Genomic DNA, 18,606 nt, shown 5'->3' with positions numbered 1-18,606 from the left:
ACTTTTAGTGACTGAGGACTTGCTCAGTAGGTCACAAATTGACGTCCAATTATGTAACTCCAAGAGACCCCCAGAGGAAGTAACTTTAAGAGTGCTCCTATGCCAGTCACCAATGACCATTCCAGTGGATGTCATAATAGTGTGATGCCTGGATGCCACCAACACAGGAGTTGATTTGGATGTCCTTACTGGGAAATCGTTTCTATGAACTCAAATGTGCATTATTCTGCAGTCAATGCTGAATAAGTTGTGTTGAATACAGTCATGATACAAGTGAAATCTAGTGGAGTGAAGCCGTGGATGTTGATATGGTGTGACTTTCTCATCGCGTGGAACTTCACAAGCCTGGCTGTCGATCATTGCGGTCGCACAGTGCTAAAGAGGCTCGATATAATGTGCGATACAGAGACACAGTGGCTTATTTTATTGTGACATTACTGGGTCGAAAATGCCCACATCAGGGGCAAATACTCGTAATGCATGTGAAATATTCCGATATCAGAACTTGATAATCGTCATGATGGGACTGTGATGACTATTCCAATCACGGAACAACGCAGTAAGCAATCCTCTCGGCTATTTCGATAATGGAGTCGAACACGCCTGTTGCTTCAGATTCATCCAACCATAAAACCAGAAGCCTGCCTTCTTCTATTTGGCGAGCATCGCGCATGCGCCGCGCGTGTAATTCAATTTGATCACCGTATGTAGCAATGGCGGAGGGACGAATTATCACAGTAATGGTTTAGTTCATTATTGGAAACGTTAGCAGCGTGGACTGTGAGATGTCTCTATCATGAGTACCGGAAGGGTAGGGAGCTTGGTATTTGAGTGCCATATTTAATAAACAGCAATAGTCTCGATCATCATGAACTGCTGATGCGATATAATGAATTCGATTATATGATTATAGTGACACGGCTGTAATATCACCTACAGACGGAATTGATCGACCCGCTGCTAATTGGTAACTCATGCAAGCCGATAATTCTCGTAGTAGGCTACATTTGATACTATATGATAATGTATTGATCATAGAAGTCTGATTTATTGTGCTCTGTTCCATAATGTCTCACAAGCAATAACTTGCCATTTCATGTGCATCCTGTGAAAAGTTTTACAAGGATTTCCTAGGACTGCAGGACCCAATCAGCAAACCAGATGCCGCATAAAGTAATGTACCGGTATTTTATAACATATCGGTATATACTGAATTTTGAAATGTTATGTATAGGCTTACAGAAATGTGGAATGTTCCTTTATGGAATGTGAGATTGCTGAATTTGTGGATGCATGAAGATTGTAGCATCACATTAACATCCATTTTCGTATTTTTGTGTCCACAACAGTATATAACCATAACCATCTATAATAGCGTTAATAAAATAATTGAGGCTTTCAGTGAACATGTAAGAATTTTTGGCAATATTGGTTTATATTTAGGGTATTTTAGGAACAACATTATAATAGTTTGTTAGCTCATCTTTAACCTCGCTCTAATCAAAGGATACTCAAACACTATACCAATTATAAACTCTATAAACTTAACATGTTCATGGCCTGGTGCAGACGGGTTGTTGGCAATGTTACCGCAATGTTGGCACGGCCTCCGTGCATACTTTTATTGCTTGATTATAACTTTCGATATTAGTATATATACACGGAAACATTGCCTACATTGTAGCAGTATCAAAAAAGTAGGCTATGGATGGGCCCTAAGGAAGGCTGATTGCTCATGGTCATCTTGCCGTCGATAAGAAAACACAACCTTATTATCAATGGATTCTTACTATATATGGATGGGACATATCTGTGTTTGTGTATACAAAGTTACTTCATTTCTACCAGGAGACTAGATATTGAACAGGCAATGTTATGTAGTTCTAAACTTCAGAGGAAGGCGCCGCAGTGGTGCCTTGTTCATGGATCAAGATGTTAAATTATGTAAGTTGAAGTTACGAACTATATATGATGATTTATGATATTTCATTAATTAGCAATTTATTACCCTGAAAAAAGTGCCATCGATGATGCGGAAATATACAATTGACGGTGGTTCGCAATCGGGCTGCTAAAACGTGCTGGGTGGAACTATAATTTTATTATAAACTGCATTGTTATAGTGGCACAGAGCGTGTAATTTCATTAGGCTGTCTTGAAAATAGTCATATACTTGGCTCGAATCATTAGAATTGATACTCGTTCGAGATTTGAGTAACCATACCAATGTGATCAGCCCTACTGATTAGTCATTGTAGTGAGTAAAATGTGCGAATGGTCCAGCTTGAACTTCATTGTCTTTTTTTTTACAGGATATTCTAGATTCCTGGCTTGGCTTCTTGACAAATGGCTTCACTACAAACATTATAATATCTTTGATTATTTAGATCGGCAATGTCTTCAATTGATAGTGTTCAACAACGTCAAGAATACTGTACAAAGTATGTCTTGATGACTGGAACCAAAAACGTTCGGAAGAACTACTGCCACATGGAACAAGCGTTGCTGTAAAATCGGTGCTGCGTCATCCTCAGGAAAAAGTCAAAAGGTATAAAACATTGAATACACTTCATGGAAACCAGAGGCTGTGAAAGTAATCATCTTTTGAACTGAAGTAGATGTAATGTTATGGATTTATACACACCTAGAGGTAACAACTTTAAAGTTGCGTTAGATCTACTCGAAATGGAAGTAGATAATGCACTTCTGGAAAGTATACAAATAATAAGTTTGAAAAGGTAGATTTGGTCGAGGTGTTGCGTAGGCATTCTTAGCGTTTAATCATAGTTGGTGGTCAAAGTACATATTGTTTGCACCGGAGTTTAAATAGTTGCAACGCCTTGAATTTCTACTGTACAATTAGCCATTTACCAGGCTTGTAAAATTCACTTCAAAATGAAGTAAAAAGTTCTAAAAGAAGATTTTGTGCTCTATTCTATCCCAGGGGTTCTTGAACAGGGCCCGTAGACCCTTTTGTGGTACGATATGCATCGTGGAATTAGACCTATATGCTGTGGTTCTCGTGCTATGCGCAATTTTATGTGAATTGACTATCTGATTTTAATATAGGTACCATCAGAAATTGTGTTGAAAATAAATTTTGGGCTGCTAGAAATCTTATGAGTAGCATGAAGTGTGCGATCGCTAAGGCTAAGAAACAATGCTATTACTATGGCTAAAGTTGTTGATATGTTCCAATAATAATCGAAGCCAACATCTAATTCTGAATTAATTTGACTTTGGTAATGACAGTAGCAACAGCCTACTTATCACGACTATATCAAAACCCGGATTAGGCTACACCGCTCAAATGCTCTGATACCAGATCAAATTTCAGTAGATTTTAAAATACAACTGTGACACGTCAAAGGTCAACCAACTGAAATAGTATAACCCAGAGTTTGATGATGTCATGATGCATCCTATTGCATCATCTCTATAACTCATTATTTTAACAAATTATGCCCAGCACAAAAATAATTTTATTGAAATATTCAAAACTGTGATTTTTTTCGTGTCAAACGTGAATAATACAATAGTAAATTATATTCTCGAGATGTTTGTGGAATGCCTGTCTGCAAGCTCCCGTCAAATAAGGCCTACATGGAAATTATACATTGAATATCCCTATCTTGCTGCGTCGTCAAAAATCCGGAAATTGACCTGCGACCACATTTGAATTTGAAGCCTCTGCTCTATATGATGTGACAACATTATGAACAAGGAAAAGTTGAAATATCTATCTCGTATGCGAATTCGAAGAAAATGAATACCGGCTCTACATCATATCGAAGAATGTTTTTTAGATTTAAGATAATTCCTATTTTATTGTACTTTGAGACAATACATTTGTCATTCACACGATCGTGCGTAGCTACGTCCTACATGTGCCGTGTTCTGCGATATGACGAATCTATGTTTTTAGGCCTCGCAGTGGTACATAGAATCGGAATTCTAATTCTTGTTGAATACAATTTATGTACCCTAAAAGATCATCTGTTTCGACTTATTGTTGCTCTATTCAGATTCGTGGCAAGCCCTAGTTGTAGTAGGTGATAAGTTCCAAATAAAGGTGGTCAAAGTATTCATCGTTAGTACCGTACTAAATAGTATAAATAGCGATTTACAAGACATCAAACTACTTTCAAGTGTCGACATGGTCAAAATATGGAGACTTGAGGAATGTCGTAGTTGTATGCTTTTAAACAGAGATAAGGAAAGCAATCATGTTCAGCACTCAATTAGAAATATTTGTAGCGTCAGTAGTCTAGTACAAGTAAGAGTAACGCAATGTATTTCTACTCGGGTTCAAGCACTCAAGCAGCGATATACATGGCTTATCAAAACTATTTTAGGTAAAGTAGAAGTTCTGGAAAGTACTGAAGTATGTACTTGAGGTGTTTCCACAATATAATTTGATTGACGGGTTTCATACTCTGTATCACAACGTCAGAAGCTCGAGTAGACATTGTAGTATCGTCATAAATTATCACTCAGCACAAGTAGAAGTAGCGGATCACAATTAATGCATGAGGGAATAGAAATTGAAGCAGCTCTGACGCAAATTTCATGTGCTATGTCAGCAGAGTGGCTCTACAAATGATTTGCTGACATTGTTGTATATGTTTCAGGCAAAACAAAGACCAAGAAGAAAACTGTTGTTGCAACCAAGTTTATTGCGAATACGCACTCGCGCTCTTAACATGATGCGGTGCAAATGATGCATCGTTTTATAATATGCAATGTAAATTTTACTTATGATTGCTCCATGCTTTTCCCTGTTTTAGTTGTATTAGCAGTTGAACTTTTTCAAAGTCATGTGACACGTTTATTTCTAATTTCATGATGCACTTCAGTTGAAATGTTTGTAATGGTAATATAAAATTGACTTAGAACTTGCTGTTACATGCAAATTTCCACTGACACATTTATTCGTAGTGACTTCCTGATCGATTTTTCACGTAAGCCTGAACTTTGTTTACCAGTAATAGTTCATTAGTTAATGTTGTACTTGTATTTTGCAATTGTCGTTTTACAGTAACCCAATATAAACAGTTCGTTAGTTTATATGATGTTGAATTCCATGTAATTGCACCAGGTTAGGAGGGGAGTCCTGATATGGTAATCCTGAGGAATAGAACAGGAGGTAAATGACATATCCATAGGGAGTCACGTCGCGTCCACAGTAGGTCTGACTATAGAGTATGACTGGAGTGACGACTCGATTGTTCTCCCATTGTTAGCCGGCAGAATGGTCACGGTCAGATGGATGCACCCAAAACAGGATCGCTCAGTGCTTGTTTCAATGGCGTTCAAGGTGATTCTTCGTGTATTTCTTGAAGTTACGTCGGAATTAGTTAGACAGTTCAACATTTAGGTAGCGGTGGCGAGTCGTTACGACTAGTGAATAATACTGTGCAGCCTATGTTACATTTCTCACGAGATTGATGTGATATTGTGGCTTTGATCCTTTGTAGAGTTTGCTACGTATATGAATATAATGACAGAAGGTATAGAATATCTGGTTCGTGTGCATTGGCTATTGTGAGATGAATTCATGGAAAGAAAGACTGAAGAATACTACAAAGTGAACAAGTGGAAAAATCTTGAACTATACCGATATGCAATTCACAATAGGCCTATCGTTGATTGAAAATATGTCCTATATTAACTGCAGGAACTCGAGTATGAATATAACAAATAATATTGCAACTGTCTTGTAGTCTTATATAATGCCTGTCCGATAACCGCAGAAACTTGAGTATGACTAGCAGGACCGTAACTGCCGCACCTCAAACCCCCCAATTAGGGGGGGGGCAAAATTATTTCGCGAATTATAGCAAACCCAGCAACTTGTTAGCTTGGTGACAGATATTAAAATAATGTAGATAAAATCCGTCAACACCAAGTTTGCAATATTCAGAATGGAGTTGTTTCACCAATGGAACAGCTTTGGTCACGTCTAGTTCCTCGAATGATGGGGCACATTCAAAGTATTTTTTGCTATTTACACAAGCATCCTTCAAAACAGCAATTACAGCATCCTCAGATATATCCCAAGTACTGGTGGGAACTTTATGATTTTTGTAATGTTTTTTCAGAGCTTTCACAGAAGGAAAGGATGCTTCGCATTCCTCACATATCATCACACCTTTCCAGTTATCGAGTCCTTCGAAACATTCTTCAATTTCCATTTCAGTTAGTCCCTCCCAGTCATCCCAAAGTGATGCAGCTGAATCAGTCATGATACCGACTTCTATCCGTGACGAAATATGATCTAAATCTGGCGAAAAATGTAACAGAGGCTACACGGTATTATTCACTAGTCATAACGACTCGTCACCGCTACCTAAATGTTGAACTGTCTAACTAATTCCGACGCAACTTCAAGAAATACACGAAGAATCGCCTTGAACGCCATTGAAACAAGCACTGAGCGATCCTGTTTTGGGTGCATCCATCTGACCGTGACCATTCTGCCGGCTAACAATGGGAGAACAATCGAGTCGTCACTCCAGTCATACTCTATAGTCTGACGCATCCATAGGGAGTCACGTCACGTTCACAGCAGATCCAATGAGTCCATATGGAGTCGCTTCACGTCCATAGTAGACCAACTCAGGAAGTGTTTAGGACGCTTCTAGTAGTCGACAAATCCACTCCAGGGAAGTAACACTGGGCGTCCTGCGTCTTTTCCGCAGGAAGTCAACTGGACATCGGGTGTTTGCTGGGAGAGCAAGAAGCCAAAATCTACTTGAGTACCTCGAAAAAGTAGAAATATTCAACAAATATTATGTCTCAAAAACGTGATGTGATGGAGCTAAAATCAGTGTTGGGATGACTCGAGTCATGACTTGACTCGAGTCAGACTCGAGTCACATTTTTCGCATGACTTGACTTGACTCGAGTCACTTTGCTAGAATGACTTGACTTGACTCGGCGTATCAGAAATGTGGATTGACACGTGACTCGGAGCAAAATTCACGAGTCAATTTCAAGTCATCAAGTAATCGATGTCGATAAAAATCACTGTATTGCATATGTTCGGATTGTTCGCGAAACGCTGGTGTAACCCGTGAGAACGACCAATCATTCAATGATCATGCGTTACACTGAACCTCGATTGTTCTCTCACAAATAAATTGACCGCAAACGAAGTGATCGAAGCTTACAGCTTACGTTGTCTGTCGTAACTCTAGTAGTAAAGTAATAACATAGCCAAATGTTTATTTCTGTTCTCTGTTCTCACCTTAACCAAACCTAATGTTTTTTTGAAATTGAATTCGAATATAGTTTATATAATTCTCAAGCTCAACCATTGGCGCAGGCTCGAATTGTATCATATCTTTTTGTAAATGGGTAATGTATTGCAACTTATCAATTTGTTTCTCTATTCTCTATTTTGGCTGGTAACTATAAACTGAGGCTTTGCAATTGCGCAGTTAAACAGTTCTACGTAGGCCTTTATGTGAGCGATGCAGCGCCTTTTGCGTATATATTTAACTCTGTATTCATTCATCGGTTCGGAATCAATGACCACTCAATCTGTAGTTCAGACAGCTAGCAAATAGCAATGACGTAATCATGTCTCATACTTCGAAAAGCCAACTTGACTTGTAATGTGACTTGACTCGTGACTTGACTTGACTTGACTCGACTTGACTCGAGTCACTTACAAAAATCGAGTGACTTGACTTGACTCGAGTCACCTTTGAAAATAGATTGACTTGACTTGACTCGAGTCAAAATGTGCAATGACTCGTGACTCGAAGGTAGTGACTTGATCCCAACACTGGCTAAAATACAGTCAGATTCGTATTCAGCGCCCCCAAATTAGGCATATAATTGACCCAAAAAAGTCCTGGCGCAAAAATCGTGTACACCAGTGTAATGGATGTCACCATTGTGTCTGACAACGGCGACTTGCATAAAGAGCGGAAAGGCAAAGTGGAGAAATACCAGACTTCACATATCGTGCAATGGGCAAAATCCCGAACAATCATGGAGGGGATACGTTTCGCCAGTATAGTGCTGGATTGGAGAGGATCTTGGGACGTCAGAAGCGCTGAAGAACTGATCAGATCTGCAGGCATGACAGTCGCAGACCTCCTGAAAATCGCAGCCACCGTTAAGGTTTCCACGAATGGATCATTGTGGAGCAAGTTGACTTACCGCATTGCTCGAAGGCCGCGATATAGCCTAGGCAACGAAGGCTCCGACGCGAATTATGGACTAAACTTTGCCCATGCTTTTGCAAAACCAAAGCGAATAAGGCATGCTTAGGACAAAATGGCATTTGCAGGGTGTATTAGAAGGGCATGCCACCGAATTAGCACAGGACTGTATACTACGCTAGGCCTTTATAAGCAATAAACCTTTTAAATAGAAGTAACGCCGTAATTCCTACTCAAGTAGAAGTAGGAGTGGCGGTTCACAAGTAAATAAGTTAGTACGTATTCTACGCCTATATTTTTGCCTAAAAAAACTGAAAGCTGTCTAGTAGAAGCAGAAGTTGTTTAAAATCATAACTACTTAATAAGTAGTGCGAGCAGGCAAAATCTGCATTCATGTACTTCTTTACTGATTGTCGCTGCGACCATAGATATGCTGACTCTCAAGATGACCCACATTGGCCTAATATAATGTCCGATGTAACAATGTTTGATCTCGATGTTCGACCCCGACGGACTTTCTTCGGACGCTTTTACGGCTTTTTACATTTTATTTCGTTGTGTATCGTTCTTCGCCACGTCTTTGACTGCATGGGCTTAGATTTGCAACAACGCCGCAAGAACTGCTACGTAGGGAACAAGAAGCCCAGGTAAAATACAACTGCTCATTTCTTAACCTACTTTAATAAGGTATTTCTCACTCAGTCTGCATGATGACTTAACCTATGGTGAATGTTTGATTAAAATGCGTCGCGTCGCGTCGCATTGCAATTATCGTTACAAAGGTTTTAAACAAGGGTAGTGGCAATACTAATACTACATCAAAATAACTACAAAACAGATTATTATTATCTGAGAATGACGTCGTGAGTGGTAATGTGCTGTGACCATACCTTTTCTAGTCATTATTTTATTTTAGACATGGTATAACCGAAATAAAGTAAGGTGCCATATGTCCGAAATTTCAGTGTTCAATTAATTGCGTCCGTGAGGGAGGCTGCTAAAATATGCCGAAATATCCGGAATTTATATGGCTTGAAGGAACATAGTTTTTTCGTAAATGAACATAAACAATAACATATTATATTTTGGGGCAAAATTCTGCTACACGAAATTTTCTTCGCGCTGCGTACAGTGTCATACATGTAGATTTTAATATCGTGTAGACAATGGATCTCAAACTGGGGGGCGCGCTCCCCTGGGGAGGGGGGGGGGGCGTGAAAGCATCTGAAGGGGGGCGAAGCTGCGGTCAAATGAAAAAAATCGCGCTCAGCGTGATTTACCTCCAAATTCATAGTTTTTACCCTGTGTATGGTCCAAATCTCATATTTGAGAATTCTCTCCTCACCACTCATAACCTTCCATGCCAACAGACTATCTGGTGGGATTGCCAGCATTCTGTTTGCATTTTGTGATATGACGATAAGGCGGGCGCAAACTTTTCACTATCATAAAGGGGGGGGGGGGGGGGGTGTCTAAAAAAAGTTTGAGAACCGTTGGTGTAGAAGTCGTGTTGTTGTCCGCCATCGTCTTCAACCTTAGTGTTCTAGAACACTATGCTTCAACGTCCCATGTTATATGGTCTTGTGATGCAACAATTCTGTCTGGCAAAACGAGAGTGAAGTCAAGAAGAGCCAGGTTTTGGGGGGGTTTAGGGACCATGAGCAGAATAATATTTCTATTTTAGTAATACAGCAGTAGCTTTCCATTGATACCCGTTTTTATCGAATTTAGCGCTCAAACCGGTCAAAGATGGCTGTAAAGTTGTCTCTAGTCAAATGCAAAGTATCACATAACCCAAATGCAGTGAGCCGTTCAGTCTCGCTGTGTCAACACCATTTAGGACACTATGATAAAACGAACGGACACTTCGCTCAGATTTGGCCAATGTCGGCTTCCTCTATCACCGACTTGAATGCCGCAGTATCATATTCGACTATGGTTATGTTCATTGCCTGTTTCATTTTTTTTTCAAAATATCTGCTCACCGCTTATAAATTTTTAATCAGAAATAAATTTAACCAGTCATCCCATTTACGAATATTCAAATATCCGCACGCCGGTGCATGTTCGCCCTAACGTTTTTTAGGAACATTTTCACACGTCAACTTTGCAGACTGGCGATATCCACGGTTTGTAGCTAATCATACGGTTTTACATTTGGTTACTAATCTTGTGGTCGGATAAACTGAGCGTTATTGGAGTCTTTGCCCTTATTGGCCAGGAAAGAATTCGATAGCAAACATGAATGTGTTTCGACTGACTGGCGATCTTTCCCATCTTGGAGCTATTCTGATCCTGCTTATGAAGATATGGAAGACAAGATCAGTCGCTGGGATTTCAGGAAAAAGTCAGATCTTATTTGCCGTGGTGTTCGCCACGAGATATTTGGACCTGTTCACTAACTTTGTGTCCCTCTACAACTCGGTGATGAAAGTCATCTACATCGGCAGTGCTTTCGCAACGGTCTATTTCATTTATGTTAAATTCAAGGCTACGTATGACGGAAATCACGACACGTTCCGAGTAGAGTTCTTGCTCATTCCCGTCCTTGGACTTTCAGTGCTCGTTAATCACGAATTCAGTCCACTCGAAATTTTATGGACCTTCAGCATTTATCTGGAATCTGTTGCGATCTTGCCACAATTATTCATGATAACGAAAACCGGGGAGGCGGAAACCATAACGACTCACTACTTGTTCGCGCTTGGATTGTACAGGGCTTTGTATCTCATCAACTGGATTTGGCGTTACTACTTTGAAGGGTTCTTCGATCTGATTGCAATTGTTGCTGGATGCGTTCAAACCGTTCTCTACTGTGATTTCTTCTATCTCTACATCACAAAGGTCATGCAGGGAAAGAAACTGAGTTTGCCTGCATAAGAAAGGACAGAGAGATAACAATCATACCACACTACTGAAGAAAACGATGGTTTAGACTTTGTTTCATAGAATGGTTTAGACAAAATTATAGAAAATGCGATTGTGTGGTTTGTGAAGGAATATATCGTTACACACAGAACTGTGTTATCCATGCTATTACATCCACCGACAGTTATTACTTTCCAGCATGAACATGCTGCTGTATAGGTCTGTGTATAGGACTTCTTTTTATGTTTCAGGCTTCAATGTTTGAGTCATTAGAATATTGGTGTAAGAAGAACATCGTTGCATAGTGTTGAGTTGGTTTTTGGAATTTAATATCCTGAATTGGTAATGTGACAGTTGTGGGTGCTTGATTATTGAAATTTATCACGATCCTTTGTTGAACTGTTTACCGTTTGTCTTGTCTGAATTTTGTTGTTTGATGTGATTCAAACTTTGACAATAGTTTGGCTTTGAACAAATAAAAGATGATAACAAGAATAAATTGCTTTTATGTAACTTGCTAATAACAATGGAAGCAATTCTCCAACAAATTCTTTATTTATTGTATTTGGCATCTTTAATTCATTACTCGCCATGAAATACATGACATAAGTGTATCGATATATTATATTATCCTGACATCAAGGTAACTTACACACGAAATGAATCTGTATTCAAGTTTTGCAGTGATGCTAGCTGAAACATTCATGTTCATTGATTCAATTGATGTGTATATACGACTGTTACTAACAGCTACTACCATTGAATTATACATTACGATCTGCCTATTTTAAGAATATAAATATATGCCCGACCTAATATTCTTTCAACTATAGATACTAACAGATATAACAGTGGAACCATTGTTGCAATTCGTCGCAAGCAGATAATATTTTGATAAAGTTTTGCAATGTGACTGTCTTGAAAATTTTTGAAACAAATTATTGTAGTGTTTGGTGTCATTATGTGTGTCATGTGGTCTTGCTGATTTTCCGGTGATTAAGATTATCCTTTTGTCATTTAGCTTATTAAAATTACATCTTTACATTGAAATTGAGTCAATGTCGAAGTAGAAGACTATGTAAGGACAGAAGCATCAGTGGTCTGACTCCTGAGAAGATTGAAGATATTTGATATTTCAAAATGTCTAATTTCTTGTCGATACGGACGATTAATCAGTTGATTCTGCGGAATAAACTATCCCCGAATGAAGTTTTGGAGAGCGCTCTCAACCGTGTTGAAGAAATTCATCATTTAAATGCTTTTGTATCACTCCGTAAAGCTGATTCCACATCCCCATGCAGTACTCATCGTAATAATCTTTTATATAGCGTCCCTTATGCTTTGAAAGACAATTATTCCAGTAATGACTTCTCCACGACTTGTGCGTCACAAATGCTTGATCGTTACAAACCTATCTATGATAGCACAGTTTTAGGGAAACTTGCAAATGATGGCGCATTTATTATTGGAAAAACGAATATGGACGAATTCGGCATGGGCTCAGGATCAGTAGACTCTATTTATCAGCCAGTCAAAAACCCATGGACGACTTTGATTTTTCGTCAACAATCTTGTTCCGACGATTGGAATATCACAGGTGGTAGCTCTGGAGGCAGTGCGGTAGCAGTTGCTACTGGCGCATGTACTTTTGCGTTAGGTTCTGATACAGGTGGATCTGTGAGAAATCCAGCATCCTACTGTGGGGTTGTCGGCTTGAAACCTACATATGGAACACTTTCTAGACATGGGCTTATTCCTCTTGTCAACTCGATGGACTGTCCTTCAATATTCGCACGGACAGTAGATGATGTTGCTATCGTTCTTGATGCAATTGCAGGGAAAGATGAAATGGACTCTACTTCGGTAGACAGAAGATGGGGCGAGTTGCCAAGATTTGACACAGATTCGCTGCGAGGCTGTAGAATTGGAATACCGAAAGAGTGTGTTGTGTCTGGGATGACAGCTGATGTCATCGATACCTGGCGTTGGGCAGCTGATCAGCTAGAAAACGCTGGCGCGGAGGTACTTGAAGTGAGCTTACCGCATATGCGCTACTCTATCGTATGCTATCACGTTCTATGTGCTGCTGAAGTAGCATCGAACATGGCTCGTTTTGATGGTCTCAAATATGGACACAGGTGTGACATAAAGGAATCGTCTGACGCCATGATGGCGTTGTCTAGAAAAGAAGGCTTCAACGATACTGTGAGAAGTAGGATCCTAGCTGGGAATTATTTTCTTTTGAATGAGAATAGAAAGCGATATTTTGAACAAGCTCAGAAAGTAAGGAGATTAATCTGTGATGATTACAATAAGGTATTTGGCACAAACTCTTACGTTAAAGACGCAGATAACCAACGGAATGGCGTATGTGATGTTTTGTTATCCCCCACTGTTCTTTCGGATGCACCTTTGTATTCGGATTTCATTCGAGAAGACAATCGTACTCGTTCTGCCGAGCAGGATGTTCTGACGCAGTCTGCAAACATTGCCGGCATACCCGCTATCGTGGTGCCCACTAAACTGTCGTCAAATAAACTGCCTATCGGGCTGCAAATTTCCGGCAGCCATTTCTGCGAACCAGAAATACTGAAAGTGGCGTCGTGTCTGGAAAAACTCAGTAATTTTCCAACTTTGGCTAGCCTCTTTTCAACTGTGCCAGGGTAAAAATGGCCACTGATCTTAAATCAGCTTCAAAACAATTTTACACTGGACTATATTGCTACAGTTCAGGTAACAACAGTACAACTATAATACTTATATAGCTCCAATGAGTCATTACTGAGCCATGTCTGTAACATGTCGTTTACAATAACCTCCCATTGAGGAGAGGAATGGCTGGTATCTATCAGACTCCTTGTGAAATTGTTATGTAACAATCTAGAAAGTCTGACATATGCCTCATACAATACAATGGGGAATTTCATTTAAGGCTGGCCGCTTTATTTACTCATAGTAGTGTTATTCCATCAAATACCCACAAGAAAGCAGAAGTGTAGCCTATCATATTTGATGACTCTCAGAAGGGTTAGGCCCAGCTAGTCTGAATAACCCATAGTCATCATAATTATCTTCCAAGGGTTCCCTGAATCAGCGTTTGGTCTTTGTTTTTTATCATCCCATCTTATTTTTAGTTGCTGTTTTCAACATTTCGTTTATCAGAGTAGTTAGAACAATTCCGGCACTCACCTGGTGTCGAGGATATAATTGTGAGTGAATTCTGATTCACAACATGAGCAGTATTGCTGCCGTGCGAATTCAGCGGGAACTGAAAGACGCAAATGATGAGGTATGAAAAGGGCGGATGCGTTGGGCAAAGGATGTCTTCGGAATATATTTTGTAGTACATATAGCTTATTGTTACTTGCAGAATGATATGAACATACAGATTACATGCCCGGGAAACCAGCTAACAAACCTGAAAGGGAAAATTATTGGTCCTCCTGGGACTCCTTACGAAGGTAATCATAATAGCCCGATGTCTGCAATTAGGCACTAATTTGTCTAATTTTATAGCTTCTGTTACATGTGTTCGAGTGATTGCAGTGATCTAGCTGAATTTGCTTGTCTGTGTGAACATTTAACATGTATTTTGTGAAGTCGGTAGCCGGTAATTTTGTCCTGGAATTTTATGTTTGTGTGATTTGTTTTTTTACTGTTCATAAGCAACTTTTCCCAATTGTCATTTTCTGTCTCCAAAATACTATACATCAAGTGCATCATGTAGTACAATACTTATTATGCTGTATTTTACAGAAGGACCTGCATGGCCTATTAAATTATAATGTGAATAATAATGGTTCTTGTGTTTAATATAGGCTACTATCTTACACACACCACCGTGGTGTACTATACAGGCTAATATAAGTATGCAAGGTTGCAGTTTGTATAGTTGCTTCCTCGGTTTCCTATGACCTCTCCCTAAAGTATGTTTCATAAATATTTAACAAAGTTGCATCATATGATTTGTTGGTCAAGATACCATGATGGCTGATGTCTATAGCTTTGCTGACAAACACTACTTCAATAAACATTAGTGGTTCTCAATCCGAGTAATATGAAACTCCAAATTCTAATTTCAAGAGTGATTTTTGTGACAGTCATCTGTAAATTTTGGTGCTACCTACTAACCTAATTTCCAATTCCTGTCAACTAGTATCGGTACCTTGTATATCACTGATCTTTTGTGTAAACAACATATAAGTAGGAAGACTCAACACCAAATTGACAATGCTTGTGAGATCCAGCTGTCAATGAATTACAATGGTTGTGTCAAGTCACATATTGTAGTGAACTGTATAAAATCCAAATTACAGGCGGAAGTTATGAATTGGAAATCAAAATACCAGAAACGTACCCCTTCAATCCCCCTCGGGTTCGTTTTGAAACTAATATTTGGCATCCAAATATTAGCTCAGTGACTGGTGCGATATGCCTTGATATTCTCAAAGACCAATGGTAAGTATGGAGTTCTATTGATATCATTGTATAATAGACTATGATCAATATCAACTAGTCGATATTGGGAGTGATAATTTTTCCGGGATTAGGCTATTAGATGGAATTGCTGTACTAACCCAACAGCAGGTATCACAAACCATGTCATGTAATGTTTCTAGGAACCGGCATGATAGTTTAAAGCCATCTGTATAGTGGGGTGAGTGTGAAGTTCATTAGGGCATAAGCATTACCTGACTGACTATGACTAATCCATGTTCGAAAATATACTATAAAGTTAGTTTAGCGGTCATTGGCTCACTTTCACACGTCCATTTCCTTCAATGCCCATATTTTCTGCTCCGCTGTTACTCATGTCAATTGGTCACGATTCCTGTGGACAATGGAATTTGATTTGTATTCCAATAATATCATAAGTATGAACTGTACTGTCAAAGCTACTCTTGTCAGCTCATGACCCATTGGAATGGTTTGAATTGTACTCCAACATCCAAAAACTTTATGATTCAAATTTTACATCTGTAGGCTTGGAAGGACTGGGAAATGATGGATGATGGGGGACACTGCATTTGTTGATTGTGTCTTTGCACTAACTTATATAGCTACTTGTGACATCTCCCCGCAGTCCATTCTAGGCTACGGTAGTTGATGCACCTCTGCAGGACCAGTGACATAAATCTTAATAGTTTAGAGTGGCCATCGCCATGATAGGCGTACTTCTTATGAACATAAGTTTTTGTAATCATTGTAATTGTAGCTTTTTTGTATACCACCTGAAAATTAATTATATTACCCCAAGCACTCCCTGTACAGCTTGTATTGTATTATATATCATGGATCTCATTATTAGGGCAGCAGCTCTCACATTGCGCACGGTACTCCTGTCATTACTAGCGCTGATGCAGGATCCAGAGCCTGATGACCCACAGGATGCGGTGGTAGCTAAGCAATACAAGGAAAATCGACACATCTTTCGACAAACTGCAAAGTTTTGGGCTCAAATTTATGCAAATGGTAAATTTAAATTTTCCGGACTGGCGTAATCTTGTTATTGACATGTGTGGTTATTGGTTACAGCTCCCGGTGGTAAAGATCGAAGCTGCGTTGATAAAATTCAAAGATTAACGGAGATGGGATTTTTTCAAGTAAGTGGCAATCTGGTTGGTGTTTCACTATGAAACCCCTTTCTGTTTGGCTCCATGAAAAGATCATGTCTGTTTTTGCCGATAGGAAGCACAAAAATTCGTATTCAGGGTAGGTGAAGTAGATGTAATGATTTCTAAACTACTTCAAGTAAAAACAGAAAACTATAGGCCTCAAAAGTCGGAAAGCAGACGTTGCGTTGACTGTTCGGTTTCGAGCTTGTGACTTGTTAAACCCACTTTTTACAACTCTAGGGTTACCGGTACCATATTTTGGAATCGGGAAGGGAAGACGCTTTTTCAAAATTTTCACACTTTCAATGGTGAAGTAAAATCCAGAAAAAATGATGAATTTTCGACAAAATTTTGGTCGGTAACCAAAAACGTATGGTAACCCTATACAACTCTGCTTGACGATATCGAATGTTTCACATTCATAATATACTAATTTTCTTCACTTTGAACAGTTCCTGGCCGCATTTTCAAGAAGCGGTGCTAATAGACGTAATACCAATAGCTTGGTAACTTCACTATTCATTGAAATTCCAATGAAATGTCGGTTTTGGCCGTCTGAGTATCGAGTCATATTACTTGGTACGAGTCATGCGCAATGGCTCGAGTACAAGCTATGTATTGACTTAAACCGAGTCATTTTCCGTATTTTGAGAAATAGACTCGAGTCGAGTCACAAAAAAATCGCGAGTCGAGTCATTACAACCCTTGTACAAAGCTACGCAATAACACATGTAAGAGAAAATGATATATCTGTGACGACGCCATCAATCAGCAGCATTGTCACGAATTGCAATAAAATGGCTTTGTCGACAATCGACATAACACCAAATTATCTTTATTGTGATGTAGAACTTGCAGTATAGTCTTCGTAGTAGCATAAAAGGTACATATTCGAACTTTCCACATCTTTCATACTCTTATCAAACCGACTATGAAAGTCGATTCAAACTCTTACAGGGTGATGTCACCAGAGCGCTATCAGGCCACGATTGGAGCGTCGAGTCGGCGATCCAACATTTAACAAGCTGAGCGCTTCGGATGCACACTGTTTTGTTGAAACGTATTTGCTGTGCTGCCGCACTGTGCTGACGTATCGTGGCTTAGGTTGGCGTTCATCACAATCGCGTGGGCGAACATTTACAATTTCCTGATCTGACCGCAGTTTATAGGCAATGGACTGATGCTCCGGACGGTTTAGTCCCGCGTTTCGCTGCGTAATCCTGTCTAATCGAATCTGAAACGTTTTGCGGTCCATTTACCATGATGCATTTTCAAAATGATTCCTAGTATTGCTGCTTCTCCAGCCGTATGGTATATTTATATTTGAGTGTTCATGAATTTTTGCTTGGGATGAGGCTTGAAGGAACCGCATTGCAGACTAAATCAATGATCCGTCTCCTGATGCTGTTCTTGTTTATCAGCACCTTGGAATTTCGCGAGTCTGTTAGTTTTAGACCTCTGTTGTGAATCTGATGTTGACCTGTCGATTTTTTATGATAATTCAGAACACGTCTTGTCGCATCCGTATCTCGAGTTGTATTTTTATCCTCAACCGTAATAAAAGTTCGATGACGTGAATGTGTCCAATACCATCTCAGGCAGAAATCTGATAAGCTGAGGCTTCAGGGTATTTGTTACACGTTTCGTCACATAGAAGGCTATTTTATGACGTATTTGCGTGATTTTTAGGGGTAGAAAAAACATACTCTGTTATACCAGGGTTACCACTTACCATACGTCCTTCTCAGAGGTGGTCAAAGCTACTCAAGTAGAAGTAGAGACGTAAAAATCTACTCTAAGTATGAGTAGAAGTACTTCTTCCTTGAGCCTCGTAAAACTAGTAGAAGTAGAATTGACTGACTTTAAATCTACTCAAGTAAGTAAGTAGTTTTGAAAACAGTCTTAATTCGTTCGCATGGACTGTCAAAAGCTGCAAATTGAGCTATGTG

The 18,606-nt window shown here is 39.4% G+C and overlaps 2 protein-coding genes, 1 long non-coding RNA gene and 1 pseudogene across 4 annotated transcripts; all 4 read left to right on the top strand.

Annotated features, from left to right (window-relative positions):
• Positions 1-818: 818 nt before the first annotated feature.
• On the top strand, positions 819-5,067 carry LOC145457230 (uncharacterized). Its single transcript, XR_013920808.1, has 3 exons — positions 819-1,944; positions 2,388-2,548; positions 4,632-5,067. It is a non-coding gene; the product is annotated as an uncharacterized LOC145457230 (long non-coding RNA).
• Positions 5,068-10,276: 5,209 nt separating this feature from the next.
• Positions 10,277-11,893, top strand: LOC145457056 (ER lumen protein-retaining receptor 2 pseudogene; annotated as a pseudogene). Its single transcript, XR_013920772.1, has one exon. The product of XR_013920772.1 is annotated as an ER lumen protein-retaining receptor 2 pseudogene (transcript).
• Positions 11,894-12,044: 151 nt separating this feature from the next.
• Positions 12,045-14,176, top strand: LOC145457055 (glutamyl-tRNA(Gln) amidotransferase subunit A, mitochondrial-like). The gene has a single exon (XM_080335212.1). It carries the CDS (start codon positions 12,183-12,185, stop codon positions 13,707-13,709), a length of 1,527 nt encoding a protein of 508 aa, XP_080191338.1. The 5' UTR covers positions 12,045-12,182; the 3' UTR covers positions 13,710-14,176.
• A 13-nt stretch (positions 14,177-14,189) lies between these two features.
• Positions 14,190-18,235, top strand: LOC145457057 (ubiquitin-conjugating enzyme E2 K-like). Its single transcript, XM_080335213.1, has 6 exons — positions 14,190-14,331; positions 14,413-14,503; positions 15,359-15,500; positions 16,351-16,514; positions 16,578-16,645; positions 17,615-18,235. Exons 1-6 carry the CDS (start codon positions 14,275-14,277, stop codon positions 17,684-17,686), a joined length of 594 nt encoding a protein of 197 aa, XP_080191339.1. The 5' UTR covers positions 14,190-14,274; the 3' UTR covers positions 17,687-18,235.
• The last annotated feature ends 371 nt before the right edge of the window (positions 18,236-18,606 follow it).

This window comes from Botryllus schlosseri, chromosome 15 (genome assembly GCF_051294905.1).
Source record: "Botryllus schlosseri isolate E-star chromosome 15, Bs_hap1, whole genome shotgun sequence".
Classification (NCBI taxonomy): Eukaryota; Metazoa; Chordata; class Ascidiacea; order Stolidobranchia; family Styelidae; genus Botryllus; species Botryllus schlosseri.
The sequence above is the reverse complement of the archived record's forward strand: the minus strand, read 5'-3'. Positions and strand labels throughout refer to the sequence as shown.